This window comes from Neofelis nebulosa, chromosome 3 (genome assembly GCF_028018385.1).
Source record: "Neofelis nebulosa isolate mNeoNeb1 chromosome 3, mNeoNeb1.pri, whole genome shotgun sequence".
NCBI classification, from domain to species: domain Eukaryota; kingdom Metazoa; phylum Chordata; class Mammalia; order Carnivora; family Felidae; genus Neofelis; species Neofelis nebulosa.
In genome coordinates this window covers 15,425,322-15,450,607 of record NC_080784.1, presented here as the reverse complement: position 1 = coordinate 15,450,607, position 25,286 = coordinate 15,425,322, and the positions used below count along the sequence as shown (strand labels likewise).

At 38.3% G+C, this 25,286-nt stretch overlaps 1 protein-coding gene across 2 annotated transcripts in view; it reads right to left on the bottom strand.

The window, feature by feature from the left end:
- Nucleotides 1-25,286, bottom strand: part of TRAPPC11 (trafficking protein particle complex subunit 11) — a 48,797-nt gene that overhangs the window by 8,798 nt on the left and 14,713 nt on the right. For both annotated transcript variants that reach the window (XM_058719951.1, XM_058719950.1), the window contains exons 9-26: nt 24,971-25,104; nt 24,166-24,313; nt 22,339-22,432; nt 21,520-21,599; nt 21,339-21,417; nt 21,201-21,255; nt 20,716-20,861; nt 20,212-20,273; nt 19,969-20,101; nt 18,500-18,630; nt 14,401-14,556; nt 12,599-12,786; nt 12,312-12,460; nt 11,866-11,987; nt 11,216-11,335; nt 7,092-7,157; nt 6,825-6,981; nt 2,386-2,497 (exon numbers count right to left, since the gene is read on the bottom strand). In XM_058719951.1, the coding sequence (XP_058575934.1) occupies nt 2,386-2,497; nt 6,825-6,981; nt 7,092-7,157; nt 11,216-11,335; nt 11,866-11,987; nt 12,312-12,460; nt 12,599-12,786; nt 14,401-14,556; nt 18,500-18,630; nt 19,969-20,101; nt 20,212-20,273; nt 20,716-20,861; nt 21,201-21,255; nt 21,339-21,417; nt 21,520-21,599; nt 22,339-22,432; nt 24,166-24,313; nt 24,971-25,104 (2,132 nt within the window). The remainder of the gene's footprint in view (nt 1-2,385; nt 2,498-6,824; nt 6,982-7,091; nt 7,158-11,215; nt 11,336-11,865; nt 11,988-12,311; nt 12,461-12,598; nt 12,787-14,400; nt 14,557-18,499; nt 18,631-19,968; nt 20,102-20,211; nt 20,274-20,715; nt 20,862-21,200; nt 21,256-21,338; nt 21,418-21,519; nt 21,600-22,338; nt 22,433-24,165; nt 24,314-24,970; nt 25,105-25,286) is intronic.

The window sequence follows — 25,286 nt, the reverse complement described above, 5'->3', positions numbered from 1 at the left end:
ACAGTTAGGACGGGAACCACAGGGCGGCTGGCTGACTCCCGAGAACTGGCCTTGGGGAGAGTCGGGATCAAGATGTGGAACAGCGGACACTGGGTGCAAAGTATTACACCACAAAAGCCCCAGGCGAAAACATCTAACCCCTCTTCGTTAGTAGGTCTTTAGGGTATTACAGTAATGTGATGGGATGATTAAGCAGTGCCTTCAAATTCCAATTTTAATTCCTGTAAACATAAATTAAACTAAACTTCGATGTGGCAAATTCAGAAGTGGGAGAAAGAAAGATCTTAGCTTTTTAAAAAAAATAAGCCCATGATTTTTCCTTTCTCATTTTTCATATGTCTCATTCGCAGTTTTTAAATTTATGAAAAAATTGAGCCAAGAAATTCACACATGAAATATCACATATCTACCTCCCAGCCTAAGAAAACATCACAATATAGTTGAACCTCCCCACGTGCCCCTTCCTGCTTGCACCTGTGCCCTAGGAGTACTGACTTGGGAGTCATCATTGCTACGTATTTCTTTATACTTTTCCAAATTATGAAGGTAGCCCTAAGAAATGTGCAGTGTTTTACATGTTTCCCAATATTACATACATGCAATTTGTTCATATTTTCAACATTTGCAGTTGCTTTGTTCCCTTAATACTAATGGTTAACAGGAGCAGCTCTGGTTCATCGATTTTCACTGATACATAGCATTCCGTTCTATGACCATGCCATAGTTTGTCCATTTTCCTGTTGATGGATATTTAGTTTGTAACTTTTTACTACTATAGTCAGAGGTGCTATGAACATTCTTTCATATATCTTTGTGTACTTGTTTGAGACCTTTTCTATGAGGGATATAGATATCTTCAGTTTCACCTAGCCCTGCTCAATGGATTTCCAAAGTAACTGTTCTATTTTATACTCTACCTTTTTTGACAAATTTTGCATTGTTAACCCCTTTTATTTTTCCAAATTAGTGGGAGCACATTTGAATCTCAGATTCCTAGTAAGGTTGACTTTCTCTCCCTATGTTTCCTGGCCATCTGGCCTCTTCTGTTTCTCTTAACGCCGCATACTCAAGATTTTGCTCAACTTTCTGTTAGGAGACTTGGTTTTCTTACGATTCGTATAAGTTCTTGAAATGAATTCTAATGCTTTCTCAGTTTTCCATGTTGTAAATAGCTTTTCCCAATTTGTATTTTTATAGGTATTTTTTAATGAACTAAGAAACTTAATTTTAACAAATCAAATTCATCAAGTTTAGAGACTTACACTTTTTATGTCTTATTTAAAGAAATTCTTCCCTATTCCAAAGTCATAAAACAATTCTCTTATTTTCTACTAAAAGTAATAATGTTTTGCTTTTCACAATTAGAATTTTAATATGCCTGGAATTAATTTTTATACACAGTGTAGAGATATGAGGATACCCAATTGTTTACCACCAATTACCAGATCTCCACTGATTTGCAATGCTACCTCCCTAAAACATAATTTTCATATGTGTGGATATATTTCTAGACTCTCTCTTCTGTTCCACTGGCCTATTCACATATTCCCATTCCAATACCACAGCAATGACTGCTGTAGCTTTACCTTAAGTCTGGGAATTTAGAAGAGCCAAGTACCCTTGTTTATTAGTTTTTCTTCTGAAGTATCTCGACTATTTCTGAGTTTTTGCCTTTCCATATAAGCTTTAAAATCAACAGTGTCAAGCTCCACAAAAACAAACTAAAACAAGCTATTGAGATCCTGAAGCAAATTGCAGTGACTTACAGAACAAACAATATCAGATCTTATCCAAATCCTACCCAAGACAATTTTGTGTATGTCCCATGTAGGGACTTCCTTTAATGTTTTAAAGTTTTATAATTTTCTCCATAATGGCAACACTCATTTTCTATTTGATATATTCTTACTTACCTTATAATTCTTGTTATCATCTAAATGATACCTGTTTTACAAGTATATTGCCTGGAGGTTTATTACCGATATATAGAAAGCCAACTGATTTCTGTATATTGATGTTATATCCAGCAACCTTGCTGGAACTCCTATAATGGAAGTTATTTGTTGATTCCCTTGGGTTTTCTATGTAGACAATCCTATTGACTGCAAATAAGAACAGTTTCTCTTAATGTTTTTAACGGTCCTGTCATGAGAATTCGCTTGGTTAAAATTTCATCAGTCTACAGGTCACAAATTGTGACAAATACAAATAAAAGTTTAATTATCCTTTTTAATCTTTGTGTTCTTGACAAACATTTAGTGATAGCATGTGACTTCTAGTCTTCTCTCCAGGACTGACAGAAGCTTTCAAATATTAAATGACAATGACAAATAATAAAGGCAGTAGAATAGGACAGAGAAGGAATAAGAGATAGGGCTGACTCACCTCTTCCAGGAGATAATATAATGACCAGTTGCTACTCCACCTTCAACATTTCCAACAGATGGGCACCGAAGACAAAAGCATTCACTAGCGCTCTCTCCAGTCTGTAAGACAACTATAAGGAATAATCTTTATAATCCTACGCAACGATTTCCTCTATGAAAGGAGAGTTTTACCTTTAAGTAATATAACAAAAAAAGAATATCAGTTATACATTATTTGTAGAGACTTAAAAACTAAGGCTCAGAGATGTTAAATGACTTTTTCAAGGTCACAAAGTCCCTATCCAGTGCTTTTTCTAATACATCAATATTCCATTATAATAAAACTCAGCAAAGCAGCTGTAGGTCTGTGACAAGATCCTATAGGAACTAATGACAGGGCAAAGTCTGGAGTTGGAATAATACCATTTGGTGATTATTTTTCTTTCTACAAATTATTTCATGTCTCTAAAGGAAACATTTCACAGTAGGGAAAAAGAAATTTTTAGTTAACCTTTTAGGTACTCAAAGTGTCATTCCAGGCAACTCTGGCTTTCTGTGACAAACACATATTAGCGAGACCGTCAAGTGGAAATACATTACACGTTGCCTCATTATTGCCTAATGTGGTGACTTACCTCTCATACAAGGCTGCTTTCCTCTTGCCAGCTGTAGCCTAAACTCCTGACGCCAAGATAAAGGTTCGCCTGAACCAAGCCCTCCCTGCCACCAGCACCTCCCAGCCTGCAGTGCCTTCGATGCAAGCTGGCAACAGTGCCCATCTGAGGCTGACCTGGGCAAATCTGTGGGTGAAACTTTCAAACAGTAATAACAAGGTCTCTAAACATTAACTAGTTGTTTTCATGGTTCTCTAATGAAGAAGGTTGTGATAAATTACTAGTTACGACTGTGAGCAGATACTAGAAGTCAAAGGGGAAAATGCTGGGCCAATCTCTAACCACTTTTAAGTAATTTTTAAGGACTAGGAAATGATACTGTAGCCCAGTTAGTAAAACATACACCAATTTAAACCTCTTAAGATACCTTTTTTTTTTTTTTTTTTAAATTCAGGATCCTTGCCCCGTTTTCTTTTCATTTTTTTAAAGTTTATTTGAGAGAGAGAGAGATAGAGAACGGGGGAAAGGCAGAGAAAGAGAGAAGAGAGAATCCTAAGCAGTCTCCACACTGTCAACACAGAGCCCAACATGGGGCTTGATCCTGCGAACCGAGAGATCAAGACCTGAGCCAAAGCCAAGAGTCAGATGCTTAACTGACTGAGCCACTCAGGCGCCCCAACATACCTTTTTTAAAAACCTAGGACATTCATATTGCTTCTCCCCAGCTCAAGCCTTCCTTAATTCTAAGAAGTTAACAAAAATGATCACAACGTTTATTAACAATTAACATTGGGGTCAACTTTATGACCTAGGAAAGTTGTTATCTTTAATGTGTCAAATACAAAGTTTGTAATGCATTAGTGCTGGTGTCCTTGGAGGTGGCAGAAAGAATAAAGCCATGCCACCCCCTCCCCAAAGATATCCACATCATAATTCCCAGAACTGTGAATGTGGTACCTTACACGGCAGAAAGGATTTTACAGATGTGATTAAGATAAGGATCTTAAAATAGGAAGATTATACTGGATTATCCAATTGGGCCCAATGTAACCACAAGGGTTCTGAGGGAAAGTGGTAGGTAGGAGGAAATCTGAGGAAAAACATGTGACAATGGAAGCAGAGGTCAGAAGAAGAAACATCTGAAGATGCTACACTGCTGGTTTGGAAGGCGGAGGAAGGAACCATGAGCCAAGGAATCCAGATGGCCTCTGAACGCTGAAAAGGGCAGGAAAAGGGTGTTCCCCAGAGCTAGAAGGGATGCATCACCAACACTTTGATTTTAGGACTTCTGACCTCTAGAACGTTAGGATAGTAAATCTGTGTTGTTTTAAGCACTAACTTTGTGATAATGTGTTACAGCAGCAATAGGAAACGAGTAATGGGAAATTCAAGGTAGGTATTTCTTCATTCATTTAACAAACATTTATTAAGCAACTACTATGCAGCTGAGGCTGCCAATACAAAAAGGGGTAAGTCATGGCTCCTGCTCTAAAGGAGCACATAGTGTAGCAGGGGAGCCGTAAGAGTAAGTAAACTATTACAATATAAGTGGATAAGTGTCATAACAGATGTAAAGAAACTCTGGGAGCAAAGAAAGAAGATTACCTAGTCCCGCTTAGGAAGATCAAAAAGTCAAAGCTTACATGAGACCGAAAGAGCAAACAAGAGTTGAACAGGTGGAAAGAGAAAGGAAAGGGTTTTGGACAGACGTACTAACATGTTCAAAACCAGATGGAGGCAGTGTTTGCTGAATGTACAAATCCGGGCTTGGTCAAAGTCTGGGAAAGAGGAAGGGGAAGTAGGGAGCCTGGTACGGAAGAAGCTAGAAAGGGAAGCTTCCCAGGGGAAGGTCTGGTAGGTCGTGAGGTTTTCTAAGAAGGAAAAACAAGTTCAAAATTGCTTTCTGCGAAATCAATCTCTGGCAGCAATATGAAAGGCAGACCAGGGGAGAGAACGGCAAAGAGGAAAGCGGTTAAGAAGGTGTTTCTGAAGGCCAGATGAGAGACGGTGAGAATGGGCAGAAGCTGGATTCGAGAGACGTGCAGAAGGGAGAACGTGGCGCCAGGATGGATGCGCACGTAAGAGGGAGTCTGGTCTGTTTCTGTGGTTTCTACCTGGGGCCAAGTATACACTGACTCCTCTCTCTGGACTGGGGACTGCGGGGAGGCTGAGGTTGCATGGCAGGTGAAGACTTGTAGAAAAAGTAAAAGGAGCCAAAGTCAGGATCTTGGAAGCGACCCACATTTAAGGAGTAAGAAAAGGAATCAGCAAAGAATGGACAGATAGCCAGCCTGTGTTGAGCTGTGAGGAGACAAACACCGGGCTGAGATACTTCATACAGACTACCTCATACACGCTATTTCACGTGTGTTATCTTCTTTAACTCTGACAAGGGATGAAACAAAGTGAACCATCCAGCGTAACCTAAGAGCAGGCAGAAGGTCGGAGAATGGAATCTAGTTCAGCGTGACTCCACAGCTCGTGATCATTCCACGTTAGCCAGGGAGGAGAAAAGGAAGAAGTGTGGACAGAGAAACAAAGCAGAACCACAGACAGTGATTTCCAAAACCATGAGAGAAAGCCAAGTTTCAAAAGATAAAAACAAAACTTATCAAGGCATTCTGAAAGCAAAATTGTTTTCTAGTATTATTATTACTTTACAGGACGTAGGACCTATTTGTAGCATTTAAATAAAGAGGCTTTTTAACCTATTTTATCTTTCCTCCTTTATGATGACTTTCCTAAAATGCACAGAAGTGACTATGAAGACCATGTCTCTTGTAGAGACAAACTCTTCTTGGCGTTTTCTTGAGAACCTAGCATGGGGCCAGACAGTGAACTTGATAAATACCTGTTGTTATTTATTGGTAGATACTGAAACTTATTCACAGGCCGGATACAAAAAAAATACTGGAATTCTGAAACTACTCATCTAATTTTAATCTGTATTGCAAATCAACTATATGACTTATGACACTGAACTCAAGTAGTAGATCGATAAACAGATACAGCAAATAAATGACTCATTTATATTTGATTTTAATCATGGGGGTGAGGGGCGCCTGGGTGGCTCAGTCAGTCAAGCGTCCAACTCTTGGTTTCAGCTCAGGTCTTGATCTCACAGTTTGTAAGATTGAGCCCCACACTGGGATCTATGCTGACAGCACAGAGTCTGCTTGGGATTCTCTCTCTCTCCCTCTCCCTCTGCCCCTCCTGCGAGCATGTGCTCTCTCTCTCAAAATAAATAAATAAACTTAAAAAAATACATCGTGATTTTTTTCGTACAATCTTTATCCTTATCATAGAGCTGAGCACAATTTTGCTTGGGTTAACATTCAAACTAATTTTTTTTATTTTTCTCTAACAGCTCAAGAAGCATATAAGCCCAAGGTATAATGCACCAGAAAAGTAATATCCTGGGTTTAAATCTCTTCTCTAAACTATTTTAGTTGATTTAGAAAACTTACTATGTTTCTATATTTTCCCAACTTTCTTTAATAACCATCTTTCACCATTTCAAATTATGAGATGGTAAACATTAATTAAAAATCAATAAGAAAAAACAATCTATGAAAAATCCAAATATGAAAAAATGCTATTTTATTTTCAAGTACATTTTTCTGAGTAACTTCCTTATAGTAGCAAAACTCTTATCTTTTAAAATAAGGTATACTCAAGCAAGTGGTAACTGATACTAATTCTACTTTAATTCTAAATGTATTTACTTTTCTATCAGTCTCAAGTGCCCTCCATTAGCAAAAAGCTAACTCTTACACTGCTAGCCTACACACACACACACACACACCCTGGTCTTCTACTTAAGTGGGATGGTCCACATTCTCACCTTTGTCCACTTGGGACTCTAGCTGATCGACTGGGGTCATAGAAGGAGCAAGTTGTAGCTCACTGGATACAATAGTGAGGGCCCAAGGTGAGGCACTTAAGAGGTCCGTCATCAATAGAAAGGGGATGTCCGCATAGACCCTTTCCAGGTGCTCAAACTGTCACAAATGAAGACAAAAGATCTGTCTGGAACTACAATAATTCATTTTACTTTTTCTGTTAATTTCTATAATTGAAGTGATTTCCAAAATGCTTCATAGGAACATACCTTTGTAGAGACAAATTTAACCGCGACATCAAATGGAAAGACAGTTTCTATAGTTACAGTTTCATCCTGTAAGAATTTAAAGGGCACATTCAGTAGCTTTTCTAAACTTAAAAATAGTTTTAAAAATAGAAGACATGCAAAACACAATCTGTAACTGATCAAGAAATAATCCCAATTTATATATTAAGAAGCTAGAAGCTTTCCCTCAGATAATATTTATAAAAACCTATAGAGAGAAACCAGACTACAATTTCTAATAAATTATCTTATGGCTTTAAAACAGCTCACACTGCAAAGTGCTTTCTAACACGTTATTTATCTCAGGATCTAGTAAAAGTGGGCACGACAGGCAATGTCACTATTTTAGAGAGGACGAAGCAGAAGTTAAGGAAGTTTCAATGCTTGGCCTTGGGCCACAAAGCTAGTGGTGCCAAGCCTAGAATCTGGGTTTTCTTTTTGTCTAAGTTCTTTACTTCACCTCAAGTCAAGACGACTAATAATAATGATAATGACAATAATAATATAACAGCGCTACAATCGCTATATATGTAATGCATTATATAATGTTTGTAATAACTCAAGGAAACAGATGCCATTATACTCGCTATTTTAAGATGAAGTAGTCCCGCATAGCTAGTAAGTGACAAAGGCAGAAAGAGACCTGGATCTGACCGTAAGGGTCTGTACTCTTAACCTACACGCTACATCCCTCCCTCGGTCTATTCAAGAAGCAACGGGCTTACTATGTCTTTGGAAACAAACCACCCACCCTGTTAGTGAGAACCCTTTTTTAAAAATCACATTGATTTAAAAACTCAGGCTGTGATAATGCCAGGTGGATGTGGGTTTTAATCCTGGAGGACACATTCCTATTAGCTATGCAGACCTTGGGGTTAGTGAGGTAACCTTGAGGAAGAACCATGGTTGCTGAGTCTCAGTTTCATAATCCTCGTGGGGCTGTTGACAATGAAGTGAGATGACATATATAAAGCACTAGTGAAATGCCTAAACCATGTTCATTATTATCACATACTTCAAATGACTTCCTCTCAACACCATCAAGCTAACTTTTTAAGAAAGTGTAATAAGCAGGATATTAGTGGTAGAAAACGCCTGCATTGGGTCTGCGAATCTAAAGCAGGGCCTCAGAATTTCCCCACAGAAAAGATCTAAGGAAATGAAGAAACAACTCAATGACTAGATCAGATGTGGCCTACTTTAAATTTCCACACATGCAGGTAACAATGAGATTCAATCCAGTGAAGGGAAAATAATTTCCATTTAAATTTCCAAAAATGTCTTACAAGTAACACTGGGACCTGTAAGATAGATATTCCATGAGAAAAGTGCTTCTGTGTACAATAATCTTGAAAGATAATCACCCCAGCCTTTTGTGAAATTCTCAACACACATTAGCAAATTCAATGCTGTGCTAAGTCTTAAGGTCAAAGTATTCATTTAATACCTCTTAACCCATATTTTCCAAACAAATTTGACCGACTCATTCTTTTTTGTGTAACATCTATTTCTATCCCTCAGAATTAGTATCCCTCCCTAAAATAACTAAAAGACAACCTACTAAACAGGAGAAAATGTTTGCAAATGACCTAGCCAATAAAGGGTTAGTATCCAAGATATATAAAGAGCTTATACAACCCAACACCAAAAAAACCAAATAACCCAATTTAAAAATGGGCAAAAGACATGGACAGAAATTCTCCAAAGGAGACAGACATACAGATGGTCAAAAGACCCAGAAATGATGCCCGACATCACTCATCATCAGGGAAATGCAAATCAAAACCACAATGAGATATCATCTCACATCTGTCAGAATGGCTAAAATCAAAACTCAAGAAACAAGTACTGGCAAGGATGTAGCAAAAACGAAACCCTTGTAGACTGTGGGTGGGAATACAAACTGGCGTTGCCCCTGTGGAAAACAGTCTGCAGGTTCCTCAAGAAATTAAAAATGGAATTACCATATGACATAGTAATTCCATTACTGAATATTCATTTACCCGAAGAATATGAAAACACTAATTCAAAAGGATATATGCATCCCTGTGTTCACTGCAGCATTATTTACAATAACCAAATTGTAGCAGCCCAAATGTCCATCAACAGATAAATGGATAAAAAAGACGGGGTAGGGGCGCCTGGGTGGCGCAGTCGGTTAAGCGGCCGACTTCAGCCAGGTCACGATCTCGCGGTCCGTGAGTTCGAGCCCCGCGTCGGGCTCTGTGCTGACAGCTCGGAGCCTGGAGCCTGTTTCCAATTCTGTGTCTCCCTCTCTCTGCCCCTCCCTCGTTCATGCTCTGTCTCTCTCTGTCCCAAAAATAAAAAAATAAAAAACGTTGAAAAAAAAAATTAAAAAAAAAAAAAAAAAAAAAAAAAAAAAAAAAAAAGACGGGGTATATATATACCGTGAAATATTATTCAGCTATAAAAAAGAATGAAAACTTGCCATTTGCAATCACATGGATGGAGCTAGACATCACAGTGCTAAGCGAAATAAGTCAGAGAAAGACAAATACCATATGACTTCACTCACATGTGGGATTTAAGCAACAAAACAAAGGAACAAAGGGAAAAAAGACAAACAAAAAAACAGCCTCTTAACTGCAGAGAACGAACCGGTGGCTACCGGAGGGGAGGTGCGTGGGGGGGGATGGGTGAAGTAGATGGAAGGGATCAAAAAAAAAAGTGGCATGCACCTCAAAAATATCGTGTCCTGAGGCAAAGAGAGCATTACACACTGTTGTAGCTTGATTCCAGGACAGTTCCTACATAGCAAACAATCATTTTAAAAAGATAATGTTCCAAGTCTACTAGAAGCTTCATTATCAGAAGTCCTTTCCAAGGCACAGGACTCCAAAGCTGTATAGAACTTGAATGTTCTTATTTTGTAGATAAGGAAACTCAGGTCAAACGGTTACGTGGCTAGGCTGAGTGGACACGTTAGGAGGCCATGCTGAGATTGGCACCCCCCCTCCTAGTTCACCAGCCATGATCCACTGTAGTGCATCAGGCTACGTGAAATCTCTGATATATTGTATGCCTTCCTCCCTTCCACTTGGGAAATATTCCTAACTCTTGTAGGATGAGTGTTGCCTCCTACTGACTCATACAACGGCGGACGGCCCAGACTCTGGGCAATGACCAAACTACAAATCCCCAGACTGATTGGCCTTCTCCTCTGCTGGCTGAGGAATCAATCCATTCCTGAGAACGGGCTGAAACAATACAGATAAGACTACGAGGACAGTCAGTATCATAATGTTCCATTACTAAAAGTGGGTACAAGCCATTATATACAATATGGTTAAGTCTAAATAAAAACACGGTGCCCCCAGATCACTATAAATAGAAAACCAACAGAAAACACTCCAAAAAGCTGACAGCAGTTGCCTCCAAGGCACTGACTATGACCATGCTATTCTCATCCTCTTCTATCTGCATGTAACTAGACACAATTTTCACAAGAATCTTTTTTAATAGAAAAAATATCTCATAAAGGGAGACCTTCCAGCCCCTCAAATCTTCAGCATATAATCAACTTACAGATTTTACCTAATGTGCGATTTTATAAAGAAACACACAGGTTTGGAATCTCAAAACTTTTTTGCATGAGATCCTAAACCTGCTGATTGTACAAAAAGCCATGGAGGCCCGTTTTCTAATGTTTGACCAGTGAATGCCATAGTACATCGTTTATAATAAATATAAGTGATTAAAAAAAAAAAAAAAAAAACCCTGGGACGCCTGGGTGGCGCAGTCGGTTGAGCGTCCGACTTCAGCCAGGTCACCATCTCGCGGTCCGTGAGTTCGAGCCCCGCGTCGGGCTCTGGGCTGATGGCTCGGAGCCTGGAGCCTGTTTCCGATTCTGTGTCTCCCTCTCTCTGTCCCTCCCCCGTTCATGCTCTGTCTCTCTCTGTCCCAAAAATAAATAAATAAACGTTGAAAAAAAAATTAAAAAAAAAAAAAACCCAAGATGTTTAATTAAAATCTGTAATAGACTACAAGCACCTAAGCTGCTTATTTTACAGGTAAAAAAAAAAAAAACATAAAATAGGGAACGCCCCACGTATGATGCTTCCCGAAGTAGCCATGAGAAGTAATACCTTGTGACACTTGCAAACAATTTCTTTGTCTTCAATAGTTGTATTGATCAGGTAAGAAACATACACGAGAAACATTCTTGAACCTACTGTTCCACAGCGAACATATAACATTTTTTCCAGCTGTGACAAAATAAAAGTATTTTAATTTAATAATTTAGAGATTTCTTCCTGGTATATACTCTAGGATAATGTTCCCACCTTTTGGAGTTTACTGTGCCAGCTGACTAAATTCTTGAACCCTGTTTACAGGCTGTTCTTGCCACAGTATATGTGGTACCAACCAGTACTATGCCACCTTTTTTATTATCATTCCCAACTGCCCAAGAACTGTGTTTCGTTTGGAAATAAAAGTTGCTTGAAAGCCTATTTCACAAAGTTACAAACTTAATGTTATTCAGTTATTTTATCAGGCAACGAATTCTCCATATCAGGGCCATTTGTTCTAAAACCCCTTGCAGAAAACTGCTTACAACATCTTATGCATCTAAATATGTGTAAACATCTTACACATTTAAGTGTTAAAAACATGCATTAGCTAAATCCCATTTGTAGTCTCAGAATATGTCGTTACAATGTTCTCTAAAACTCACTACATATTTAAAACCTCAATCTAGTTGATTTCCTCCCCAGTCATAGGTGACCAAGTTCACCTGTTCCCCTGGATGTAAGTCTCCGATAGGAATGTCAGTGAGTAAAGCCGGATAGGACTCGTCGCATAGTTCTGTTCCATGAAGAGACACATGAGTTTTCTGAGTTAAATTGGCATCCTGTCCTGAAAGTGTTAATATCAGTGTTTTAAAATACGGGGCATTCAGACATTATTCTAACAATTACTACTGCATAGAGAGCACTCTTTCATGACCGTATTTTATATTTTATTTATTTATTTATTTTTAAACGTTTATTTATTTTTGAGACAGAGAGAGACAGAGCATGAACGGGGGAGGGGCAGAGAGAGAGGGAGACACAGAATCCGAAACAGGCTCCAGGCTCTGAGCTCATGACCCTATTTTAAACAAACTTCCTGTGGTTGACACCACTGATACTTATTTTCTGTTGAACAAACACTGATCAAATGTGGAAAAGGAATGTTTACCAGGTTTTAAACCAGCGGTGAGCTTCACGTCTCTGATTTGGGTCTTTTCATGGGACTGAACAGTCACAACCAAACAATACATTTCATTCGTCAGGGCAGGAGGGTCATGCCGCAGATGCACGGAAATGTTTGGAACTCTGGAAATAATCCTTCGGTGGGGGGGGGGGGGGGGGAGAAAAACCCAAAAGCTTAGCTAAGCAACCGATTAAAAAAAAAAAACAAGTTCTTCAAAGTATTTAAAAGAAGTAAGATGACCTTCCTCAATCTGCCTAGCAAGGTCGACTTACATCGTGCTGGCCTGAATGACTATGCTGTCCCAGTGAAGCTCATTGTCAGGGAGCTTGGGTCGTCTTTTGAAAGAACGCGAGGCCTGCAAGGCTTCTTGGGAGGAGGCAGCGTCCCCTCCTCCTCCCTGCCAATTTAAAACCACACATCTTCCTGACTCGTGGCCCAGAACTAGATCGACCGAAGTAATCTGAAAGACGGAGGGTTGTCAGAAATGCCACCTCATACTTGTCACCATCCCCTCTCGACGAGTTACACAGCAATTGCTGGTGTGTGGAGTTCATCGAGGGACTCCCCCCAGGGTGAAGTCAGAACACCTGCTGTACAGCTGTCCCCGACATCTGTTAGCTGTGACACTGACTAGGTTCCACCCGCTTCACCTTTAAACAGAGATAATAACCTGACATAACAAATGCTCAATTAGTGGTCGCTGAGTGAGATACATGAATATTTTCATGACCATTAGCACACATAACCGAATTCCTAATTCCACACATATTTTTTCCCCAAAGACACGTATAATACTATTAACTGAACAAATATTCCTTTCAACAAAATCCATTAACAAATGTACTCGAAACAATTATGATTTCCATCTGGTAGGCTTCCTTAGTATCTTATAAAAAATATGTAATTAGGGATTTAGTCAAAATCATAAAAAAAACTTTAAGTGAATAAGCAAAATCTCTGGATATTGGTTAATAATAAAATCAACAGATTCACAGATACTGTTATGGGAATATTGGTAGTACAGTCTTATGTTTCTATCTTAGAAATGGCTCAAAGTTTAGATGAACCAACAACTATCGCCATTTAAGCCATGGAAAACAAGCTTACCATATACTAATCACTATTCCAATTTACGTTAACTAACTGATTTAATCCTCACAAAACACTAAGAGGTAGGGACCATCATTATCCCCACTTTACAAGATGAGTAAACTGAGACACAAAGAGGTTAAGTAATTGCCCAGAGCCCCACACTAGTAGGCTGGAGAGCTGGAATTTAAACCCATGAAGTTTGGCTCCAGAATTTACGCTCAATAAAATTATTACTTCTATCATATATTTCTTTTCAACGTTTTTTTTTTTATTTATTTTTGGGACAGAGAGAGACATAGCATGAATGGGGGAGGGGCAGAGAGAGAGGGAGACACAGAATCGGAAACAGGCTCCAGGCTCTGAGCCATCAGCCCAGAGCCTGACGCGGGGCTCAAACTCACGGACCGCGAGATCGTGACCTGGCTGAAGTCGGACGCCCAACCGACTGCGCCACCCAGGCGCCCCTTTTTAAATTTTTTTTTTTCAACGTTTTTTTTTTCTATCATATATTTCTAAAGTCATTTTAATTATGTACATTAAAGGAATCCTTTAAATATATACATGTTTTTTAAAAAAAAAAAAGCATTCAGAAATGTTTAGACATCAAAATGATATATATCTCTAGTGTGAATTATGTCATTATATAAAACATAATTGGTATAGTGTATAATATAGTATTTTGTTTGAAATTCCTTAACTGATTACATAGCCATTAAAACTGAGGTTGGTCTTATGTACTAACCGGAAAGGATGCCTCATATATACTAGTAAGTAAAAAGAGCTAACTATAGAATATTGTGTACAGTATAGTCTCAAAAAAAGAAAACCTACCAAACCATGATGAACGATTTCCCTTAGGAAGTCCAGGTGGAATATTTTCCTTTTTTACTTAATAAACTTGTGTATTACTGACATTTTTTTCTGACGTACACATATTACTTTTGTCACTTAAAGCATGTTTTAAACAAATTTCATCACTAACCTCAATTTTCTTCCCCACATCTTCAGTTTTTGCAACAAATTTAAATAAAAACTTCCTCGTTTTAGAAGGAACTAAGCACATCTTTCCCTGGGTCAAATTTTCTAAAACTTCACTTGCTTTAGTTGCTTCTTCGATTACGCAGAACTGGTTATATTCCTGTAAAAGAGGTCAGCAAGCGTCACTGTTTATACACAGCAAGTGTCACATGTTTTGCTCACACTAAACAAAAATGATTCGGAGGTTGGTAAATTTACCTGCAGTATAACTAAAGCATTATGAAGGGTGATTAATGGGAGGTATTTTATGCCAAACGGAAACACGTATCCACTCACTGCTGCCACAAGGTAGAGACAATTCACCACATACAAGCTGATTTCTGAAAACATTTACAAATCCCAGAGAAGCAAAGATTTATTCTTTGTTTCACTGGACACTACTATCTACTATCTTTTTTAAAAAGAGCTTTCTTGGGGCGCCTGGGTGGCGCAGTCGGTTAAGCGTCCGACTTCAGCCAGGTCACGATCTCGCGGTCCGTGAGTTCGAGCCCCGCGTCAGGCTCTGGGCTGATGGCTCCGAGCCTGGAGCCTGTTTCCGATTCTGTGTCTCCCTCTCTCTCTGCCCCTCCCCCGTTCATGCTCTGTCTCTCTCTGTCCAAAAATAAATAAAAAACGTTGAAAAAAAAATTTAAAAAAAAAAAAAATAAATAAAAATAAAAATAAAAAGAGCTTTCTTTTTACAGCTTCTGTGACATCCTTCTTGACTACTTCCTGTTTTTCCCTCAAAGGTCTTTTCTTCTTCTTGTCCCCTTAATTCAGAGGCTCCACAGGCTCAGTCTTCGGCTTTCCGTTCTACTCTCTTTATGTTCATTTCATTGCAGAGTTTATCCATTTTTACATGTTCCGTACCTCTATGCTAATATTTCCCACATTAAAAACTAACACTGTCCTATTTCCTTAACCAAAAGTTCATATCCACAAACGTCAAGAGGTTAATTCCACTACCACTCAAATTTAGCATGTCCCAAACTCAATGTACATCTACCTTCCTAGAAGAGCACACTCCTTCTGTGATAAACAGAGGTGAGAATAAAGGGAGAGGACTGAAGGGAGACCTCTTTCTTGTGCACGTCTATGGAATCAACATTCTCATCCATTCAGTAAACAGCAAGAACTTCCCAAGAGCTGTCTTCTATCCCAGCAGATGAGTTATCTTACAGAAAATTCTTATTAGTTACGTTTAATACTTGCCTTTGAGTTTTCATTTCTATTCTGTGCTTCTGAAACCTAAGTACTACTTTTTTTTTCTTCTGATTCAGATCTTGAATTTCAAATGACACATATTCGGAATATAATCTAACTTTAAAAACGAACTGCTTTACATTTTAACATTTTAAATTAGTTTTTAATTAGTCTGTTTGTTGTTTAAGAAAAGGGGGGAAAGAAATGGAATAGTAGGATATTAACAGCAAAAGTACAATAAGAATCTCTCTATTCATCCTCTAATTCCAGATTTAGAATATCTCCCCAAAACTGTCACCATCGAGCAAAAAAAAAAAAAAAAGTATCTGACCTGGGAGAGCTTACATGCTAACAAGGAAAACCAATGACTTACCAACGAATCACACAGACAAAAATGAAACCACAGGTGTGGTAAGTACTACAGAGGGCTACGGCCAGGAAAATCAGCTAGGCGGGGGGGGGGGGGGGGGGGGGGGGGGGGGGGGGTCCCTGAGGAAGTAAGGCTTTTAAGGGGATAAAACATGAAAAGGAATTAAGAAGAAGTAACATCACATACTCCTGTCCTACTACGGTGTGATCTCAATCACATGTGGAATCTGTAACTCATAGAAACAGGGTAAAATGGTGGATGCGAAGGGTTGGGGTATAAACTTCCAGTTACAAGACAACAGGTTCTGGGATCTAAGGGGCAGCATGGCGACTATAATTAATAAGGCTGTATTACATACTTGAAAGTTGCTGAGACAGTAGATCCTAAATGTTCCCACCACAAAACAAAGGTAATCATGTAAGGTGATGGATGTTAAGTAACTGTGGTCATATTCTGCAGTATATGCGTTTCAAATCATCTTGTAGGTACACTTTAGCTATAAAATGCACACACAAATGAATCGCTTTTTGGTGGGGCTGGGGGCAGGGGCTGTCCTTTATTCTTTACCCTGTACACACACCCAGCAATCCAGACTTCTCTATTCATAGACGCCTCCCGTAGCCCTTTCTTCCTTCCCATCCCCACCGACAGCGTCTTCATCCAAGTTCTCACACGTTAGTACTGGGAAGCACACTAAAGAGGCTCCGGTTGGTTTCCAGAAGATCCTTTCTTTCTATTTTGTCACTGGCATAAAGTGTCTTAAATTCTAAGTTTCATGCTCTTGCTTTAAAATCCTCAAACTAGGGGCACCTGGTTGCTCAGTCGGTTAAACATCTCACGGTCTGTGGGTTCGAGCCCCACGTCGGGCTCTGTGCTGACAGCTCAGGGCCCGGAGCCTGCTTCGGACTCTGTGTCTCCCTCTCTCTCTGTTCCTCTCCTGCTCATGCTCTCTCACAAACACAAACATTAAAAAAATGTTTTTCCTATACAAATAAATGAAATTCTCCAACTACTCAGAAGGAATCTTTGGGTAATCGTTCAAAACTGAATGAAGCACACCGGTCTGCAGGTGACCCAGGTTCAGCCAACAGATTCTCTTACGGGGTTACTGCTCAGTTGTGAAGACAGAAAAATCTAGTAAAGCAGGTGAAGCTCTTTCTTTACCACTGTCCAATAAATAGAACATGAATAAGTGAATGAATAAAGAAACCTTTAAATGCGCTGAGCTCGAGTTCCTGTAAGCCACGGAGCCCTGCCTCCCACGGGCCCCTCGCTGCCCACACGCCCGGAACGGGAACGCCTGCCTCCACCCGGCGTTTGCAACTGCCAAGCCTGCTCCCCCTCTCATCTCTTTATAGCTCCCTTCATCTCATCTTCATTCTTGAAACTTCCTCCTTCTTCTCTGGCACGCCTACTCTAACTGTATTTCTGGCTTACGCCACGTAATTTAGTCCTCGTTACCTACTAGGGCAATCTGTGAGTCAGTCCTGGCCCCTGCCCCCAGAACGCTTCCATTTTAACAGAGCTGACATATGCTAAACGTTCGCAGGCTCACCTCGATGCTAAGAACACTGTAACTCTCATTAAACGCTTGCTGGTTAAAGGCTCCATGTGCTTTCTGGGGGACCAGAAGATAATTATCTATTATGTGAGCTTATAATCGGAATATTTGGAATGTAATCAAGTAGCTGACCACACTGTAACACACTACAAAAATGTGCAAGTATATATAATCCCGGCCCTGCAGAAAGAAAAAGCTGCTTATATGTGCACACACAGAAAACGTCTAGACTGTTCAAGAAGTTACTAGCAATGACTTCTGGGCAATGGAGTTGGACAGAGCACGCTTACTTTTCATTTTATATCCATCCAGTCCACTTTACTTTAACACCAACCGTTTAGTAGTTTTATAATAAAAAACCAATACCGTTGTTAGAATACAAAACAAGTGATTTAAAAACTAAATTACATTCATCCTGAATAGATCTCATTTGAAATTCAAGTTATGCATCACAAAAGATAAAGTTCTTACAGTTCGTAAGGATGGAATAATAACAAAACTTAAAGAAAAGTGTAAGAGTAAGTAAAACTTGAATGGCTGATACAGAAGTGAGAACTATAAATATATTTATTTTCAGATAGAGTTTACCAAAGCCCATTTGTTACTATGAAACCGTTATGACCTAAAATTCACTAAGCTCGTTTCATCTTATTTAAAATAAGCTACATTAAGATATACACATGCTGGGGTGCCTGGGCGGCTCAGTAGGCTAACCGTCCGACTTCAGCTCATCTCACAGCCATGGGTTCGAGCCCCGCGTCGGGCTCTGTGCTGACAGCTCAGAGCCTGGAGCCTGTTTCAGATTCTGTGTCTCCCTCTCTCTCTGCCCCTCCCCCGCTCATGCTCTCTTTCTCTCTCGAAAATAAACAAACATTAAAAAAAAATTTTTTTTAAGATACAGGGTAAAAATACATTAAAAGCGACCGTTACCTGATTATTGAAGCTGACACAGAGCTTGGAAAACCTAATGGGATGTGGACAATCAGCCTTCAGATAGACATCACACCGCACAGGAACATCAACATGAAAACTTGGGGCGTGAAACTTGGCTTTGCATTGAACTAGAAATAAAACAGAGAGAGCAGAGTCACACAGTACAAGACCGTCTAGACAAATTATTCTGATTCGCACTTACTCTTCAGAAAGGAAACACCTACATGGGATACCCTTCTCTTTTTTTTTAAGTGGTTTTTTTTTTTTTTTTTTTGAGAGAGAGAGAGCATAAGTGAGGAAGGGGCAGAGAGACAGAGTCACAAGTGGGTTTTGTACTGACAGTGCAGACACAGGGCTCAAACTCACAAACCGTGAGATCATAACCTGAGCCAAAGTCGGATGCTTAACTGAGCCACCCAGATGCCTCTTTAATTTTTAAATTTTTTTCCCTCTTTTTATTTCTTTGAGAGAGAAGGAGAATGAGTGGGGAAGAGGGAGAGGGAGGGAGGGAGGGAGGGAGAGAAAGAAAGAAAGAGAGAGAGAGAGAGAGGGAGGGAGGAAGAGAGAGAGATAGGGGGAGAATCCCAAGCAGGCTCCATACTCAGTGCAAAGCCTGATGCAGGGCTTGATCCTACTATCCTGGGATCATGACCTGAGCTGAAATCAAGGGTCAGACACTCAAGTAACTGGGCCACCCAGGCACCCCTACACTGGCATTCTTACTGAATTCTGCGCTTGAAGCATTTCAACACATAGATGTAGTTCACTTAAAACAAAACAAAACAAATTTAAATAAAACACAACTCCAAAACTACCTTTAATTCTAAAAACATAGTTGCTGGGGCGCCTGGGTGGCTCAGTCGGTTAAGCATCTTACTTCGGCTCAGGTCATGATCTCACACTCCGGGAGATCGAGCCCCACGTCGGGCTCTGTGCTGACAGCTCAGAGCCTCGAGCCTGCTTTGGATTCTGTGTCTCCCTCTCTCTGACCCTCCCTCGTTCATGCTCTTTCTCTGTCTCAAAAATAAATAACCATTAAAAAAAACAAAAAAACAAAAAAAAAAACAAAAAAACCAAAAAACAAAAAAAAACATAGTTGCTCCTGAAGTGTAACGAACACAGAATTTTAAAGGGAAAAAACCATTTTGTTCTTTTTAACTTATTTCAAAATACCTGCCCAGGCATTACAGAATAAACTCTTTAAATAACTGTCTTTTCAAATGCATTTCAAATCACATCTAAAGTACAAACAGGCAAGGTAGATTTTAATACGTAAACTATTTAAAATTCTGAACATCTTTTTAAGTCAATGGTGAGGGGAAAAAAGAAATCACAATTTTTATCTATAGAATGACGTATTTTGAGCATTCTTTCTTTGACTTTCTTATTTATTATTCTCTATCTATTCATTTCGTAGCAAAAAGGATAACCTCTCTGAGGTAACAGTGTAGATGCCAGCTACCCACCAAATGGCACAAAGTCCTGCACTCCTATTGTGAAAACATTGCTGCCGGCCAGAGAAACTCGGTCCGCCCACAGCTTCTGAGCCGTTTTCACTGCTAAGATATCACAGTCAGGTTCAGGATCAGGGCTTTCATTCTGCACCAACACAGAGCACAATTCATTCAGCCAGTTACAGAAAATACACAGGTACAGATCCAGGTATACATATCCCCAGGACATATTTTATACAAAGAACTCCAACCTACCATCAAAACATTTATGAGGTTCTTTTCTATCCGAGATTTCTGGTCATCCTTCAGAGTGGAAGCTAACATGAAAGAAGGAAAAAAAGCTACAACTGTAAGATGAGCAAGTAAGTCTACTAGCCCCACCGAAGGGATCAAAATACCATAGAAAAAGTATGTCTTCTAAGACGGCTAAGCACCATTCCAGACGACGTGCAACCGCACAGCTTTCTATGTTAGCCCCAATGCTCTATGTACTTGCATTTGAACTCCATATGAAGAAGCGTTTCATGCCATGTTTAAAAAAAAAAAAGACAGGAAGAAGAATTTTGTTCTTCTCAACTATCATGAGACCTCGACTACAGTAAGTTCCATGAAAGTAAGAGTCCCTTCGCTTGGCAAACTGATCTGCACATGGTAAAAGCACTATCAAAGATTTGAGAATTATTCTTTCGGTTCGAAGAAGCTTAAAGATGCTGCAGAATTTTAAAGCATCAGAATTTTACTGTAAGAGCACCAAGTTACCTCTTCCAAGGAGTTCTAGGGAATAAGTAATGTAATCTTTTAACTGGGCCATGAGGTAGGAACACTTCAGAGCTGTAGTCAATATGGACGTGAGCAGGGTCCACCACCCTTCACTCCGATAATCGCACATCACGTAATCCAGCAACCTGTCAGAAGGCAAAATGTCAGACATGCTGAAACGGAGTCACAAGAAAGGGCCTAAAGACTCCGTGGAGAAAATAACGTGCCTTACCCATGTTATATACGTGTCAGAAAACTTACTGAAATAGTTTAACAGGTATTTTCACATTTAGCTAAACGTGAGGTTTCCTAAGACTTTGAGAATGAGTGTACCAACAGATAGTACTTGAAAAAAATACCGCAGAAATGGAGTTTAATAGAAATAGAAACATGGAAATAATCAATCCTTCAAAACAAATTTCTCTTCTGATTTTGCTGTAAGGTAACCGGATTACTTAAAAAAATAAATAGGGAACAGGACTCACTTCAAAGCTTTGGTATAATCCTTTGCATAATAATATTCCTCTCCCATTTGAACCACTGTAAAGGAAATAAGATTTGTATGTGCATAATTTTAAGTTATTCAAAGCTGCATGAAACTGTGGCATGTTATGGATACATACTTAGATGACTTTTCATTCTTGGACATTTATATTTCTTAAATTGTGCAACAGCATTGCTCAGAAGAGTTATTATTATTTCCTGTTAGAAGAGAGAAAAGTGTGAAACATTCCAATAAAAAGAATCTCATGTCTTCCTCGACTATTCCAAAACATAGTTTAGATTGGGAAACAAAAAACTTACAGAGTGAACAACACTTCTCTCCTTCAGCTGAATGGCAAGAATTCCCACCTTCTCTTTTTCAGGATCAGAAAGATCAAAACCTGTGTAAGATAAGACGCAACCCATTTTAGATAGCTCATTTAACATAAATCCTTCATAGGCACATTGGATGTGTATACTCCTTGAATCCTTTAATATAACGTATTTAAGATTCTTAGACATTCTAGAATTTTAAAGATCCTAAGAGACAGCTTTATGAGCATGGGAACTTCTCTGTGATCTCTGTTCTGAAGAGAACATTACTGAATTCAGCATTCTCTTGCCTAGCGATATCAACCACCTGATGAATAATATCAATTATCATTCTCAATACAGAATACACTTTCTGGAGGTTAAAGTATATAATTGCTTAACAGTTAAAGTGTGATTGCCACAAAAATTGCTAAATTAAGTATCTATCAAACACAAAAAAGATACAGAGAAATTTTTAAGGAGATACAAGTTAATACTGTTTTAAAATATCAAATCTAATAAATCATTAAAGTTAACTGGAATTAAAATATTTAAATAGCCTAAAGTGGCTTATTAATTGTGACTTTAAGAGATGCCCGAATGTTTTAATCATACTCACATCTTTAATTAGAAGTTATTCTAAGATGTACTGATATAAATAAAACATTCTAAAAACTAAAGAACTGAAAATCTTTAAGAAGATGCTTTAAAAAACACATTTTTACCTCAACATAATGTGTTATGGCCTATAGAGCCAATGGAAAAACTGTGATAGCAATCTGTGCCTTTTGAGGTTGAGAGAAAAGAAAGGAGGGAGAAATTATTTACTTAGTACTCCTTGTCGCCATGATCTTTGTCCATAAAAGTCAAGAACACCTGTTTGTGTTTCTAACGGATCAGGATTGGGATACATCACAGAAGCCTGTAAAGTAAAACACAACCCTAAATAAGAGTTTATGTAGCCTCTCACAAACCAACTCTCTTCAGTCTTTGACAGAATAAAAACATTTCCAAAAATACAAATACCAAATACATGTTCAGATATCATAGTTGTGAATACTTCAACATACACTATATTTTCACAAAAATTGAAATAAATGTTTCACTTAATATTTAGGCAGTATCATAAAAATTAAATTGAATAAATCAGTCTGATTGTGACAAACGATTTCATAGTAGCTAACTCTTCTACATTTCCTTTTCATCTTTGCTAAAATAAACCAATAAAAATATGTTACAAATTATGCTTGATGTTTATTCCACACATACAAGTGCTTTTGTGCAAATGAAAATACAGTAAAGTGACAAGGAGTTTTAAAAAGAAGACACTATTTTCCTTCCTTATCACTTGTGTATTCAATCCTGGTATTGTCTGGGGAGGGATATTTTTGGCACCAGAATTTGCAAATTTATACTTTTTTCTTTTTTATAATTTTTTCCCTCTGAAACGGCACAGAGATATAATGCAAGTACATTGTTGAAAAATATAGAAAACATCCAAAAGGAAATGAATAAAAATTTAAATTACTTATAAACCTATTACCACTGTTGACAATGTATACATTAGTCTTCCAGATTTTGTACACAAACATTTATTTGTTATTAACTGGAACAATTTTTCAACCTGCTTTTTTCCTTTAAATACATTCTGTAAATTTCACATCATTATCCTTCTAAAACATTATTTTTCATGGCTGCCTGCTGTTACATTTTAACAAATTCCCTATTGTTCATTTTGTTATTTATATTTTACATTATAATTAATAAATCTGTCTGAAGAACTTTATAATTAAATCTTAGTATTTATCTCTTAGGATCCTTTATCTGCCTTAGACTTCCTGAAAATGAAAATCATATGCAAATAATATGGTAGAAAATAGTCTGGTTATATCATGGTTTAAGGAAAAAAAAAAAAACCAACCTTTTAAGTACTAATATGCAAACTCTGTTTTTGGACCAGTTTTTTAAGTAGTACTGTTGATAATATTCATCTATCTTCAGAGAAGAAAACTGCAGATTTTAAAGGACAAAAACTGATACAACTATACAAACGTAGATGTATTTATACATGTACGCGCCACGTTATTTTAAAAGTGCTTCTGGGGAAACTGGTATCTAACTATAATCACCCACAAGAAAGGCAAAATGAAATGTTAAGAAACTGCAATTAAAATTCTGCCACAGATTCTTAAGAGTTTTCCACAGAGAAAAACCCCAGGAAGAGAAAGAAGTCCAACGTCATCCTCTCTGGTGGGTCAAAATAAAGCACATTCCTCCAAAGTCCTTCAAACTCCTACAGCCGTGATCAGTGGAAACAACACAATGGAGTTATGTTACGGCACAGACTAAACTGTGACTTTTTTTTTTTTTTAACTGTGACTTTTATTTGAAAGTAATTTGCTCCTGTCTAAATCACTAACTTATTGTCAATCATAAACTGGTTCTTCACAGAAAAACTTCTGCTTAATCCACAGGTGAAAATTATTTTCAGGCTAAAACTGAAAATAATCATAATCCCTAAAACTATTAAAGATAAAAACGGATGATATTCAAAGGCTTGGAAAAAAATGATCAACATTAATCAGTCTTATCTTCCTTCAAGAGAAGGTTAATCCACTTCCTAAATGCCACGTAAGCCAGGAGTTGGTAACTTACCTCATGGTTACAGAGGGTTTTTGCAAGTTGCTTCCGCTCCTGGGCATAGTATGCTGCCTGCTGGTAATAGAAACCAGGATTCTGAGTTTGAATAGCTGTCAACCCTAACTTAATAGCTTCATCAAATAAATCTCCAAAGGCCTGGAATCTTAAAGAAAAAAAAAATCAAGAAAAAAAAAGATGAAAAAGAAAAAGGAAAGAAAAAGAAGCTTACTTCTAATAATTATTCATTCTCAAACCATAACCTCAGCAGACTGTGTTAAAATAATGCTAATGAGGAACTGCAAATTTTGGGGGTTTCTTTGTAAATACGAACACACACTAATTATAGGCTATAGATAAATTCTGCGTTTAAGTCAACTCTTCTGTACTGGCAAACCTTGACAAATATACCATCAAAGTGTTATGTCAACATAGTTCCCACCAGTCAGAAACATCCATGTTTCTGGGAACAATTTCACTTTGGGATTGTTAAACATCATTCTCAAATAGCAAGTTCCAGGCCAGCAAGGCTTTTGTTTTATTCCCTGCTATAGGCTCAGTACCTAGACATGTGGCAGAAACTCCGTAAATACACGTTGAATGAGAGAGACGGTACCATGAATTAAGTGATTTCCATTAAGGAATTCTATGAATCAATATCTACCATTACTGGAAACATACTTATGCTAGATCTCTAAAAGCCCACTCACTGACAAAAAGCTTAGCTCCATGTAGAACTTAGAGTCCATGCTAATTCCATCCCTCCAAATCCCAAGTATTGAAAGAAAAAAAAAAAATTCCAAAAGTACAATTTAAAACATACTGTTTAGACATCCATGCAGCGTGCTCAAAGGACAACTCTGCGCTTCCGATTTTTTTCTTACACAAGTCTATGTGCTTTCGGAACTGAGCGATTGCGTCCAGTGGGGTGTTGTGCTGAAAACACAGCCTGCAGATCTGCAAAATGTGGAATCAACCCCAAAATAAAGAAGAAAATAAGGTCAAAAGGTATATTCATTTAAAAATATGTAAAACGTGAGACGCACTTTAAAAGACTATGAAATTTCCTCTCAGGTTCTTGGCAACGGAATTGATTTTCTCTATTAGAATCGTTATGCTAAAACCAGAGGTTATGTCTC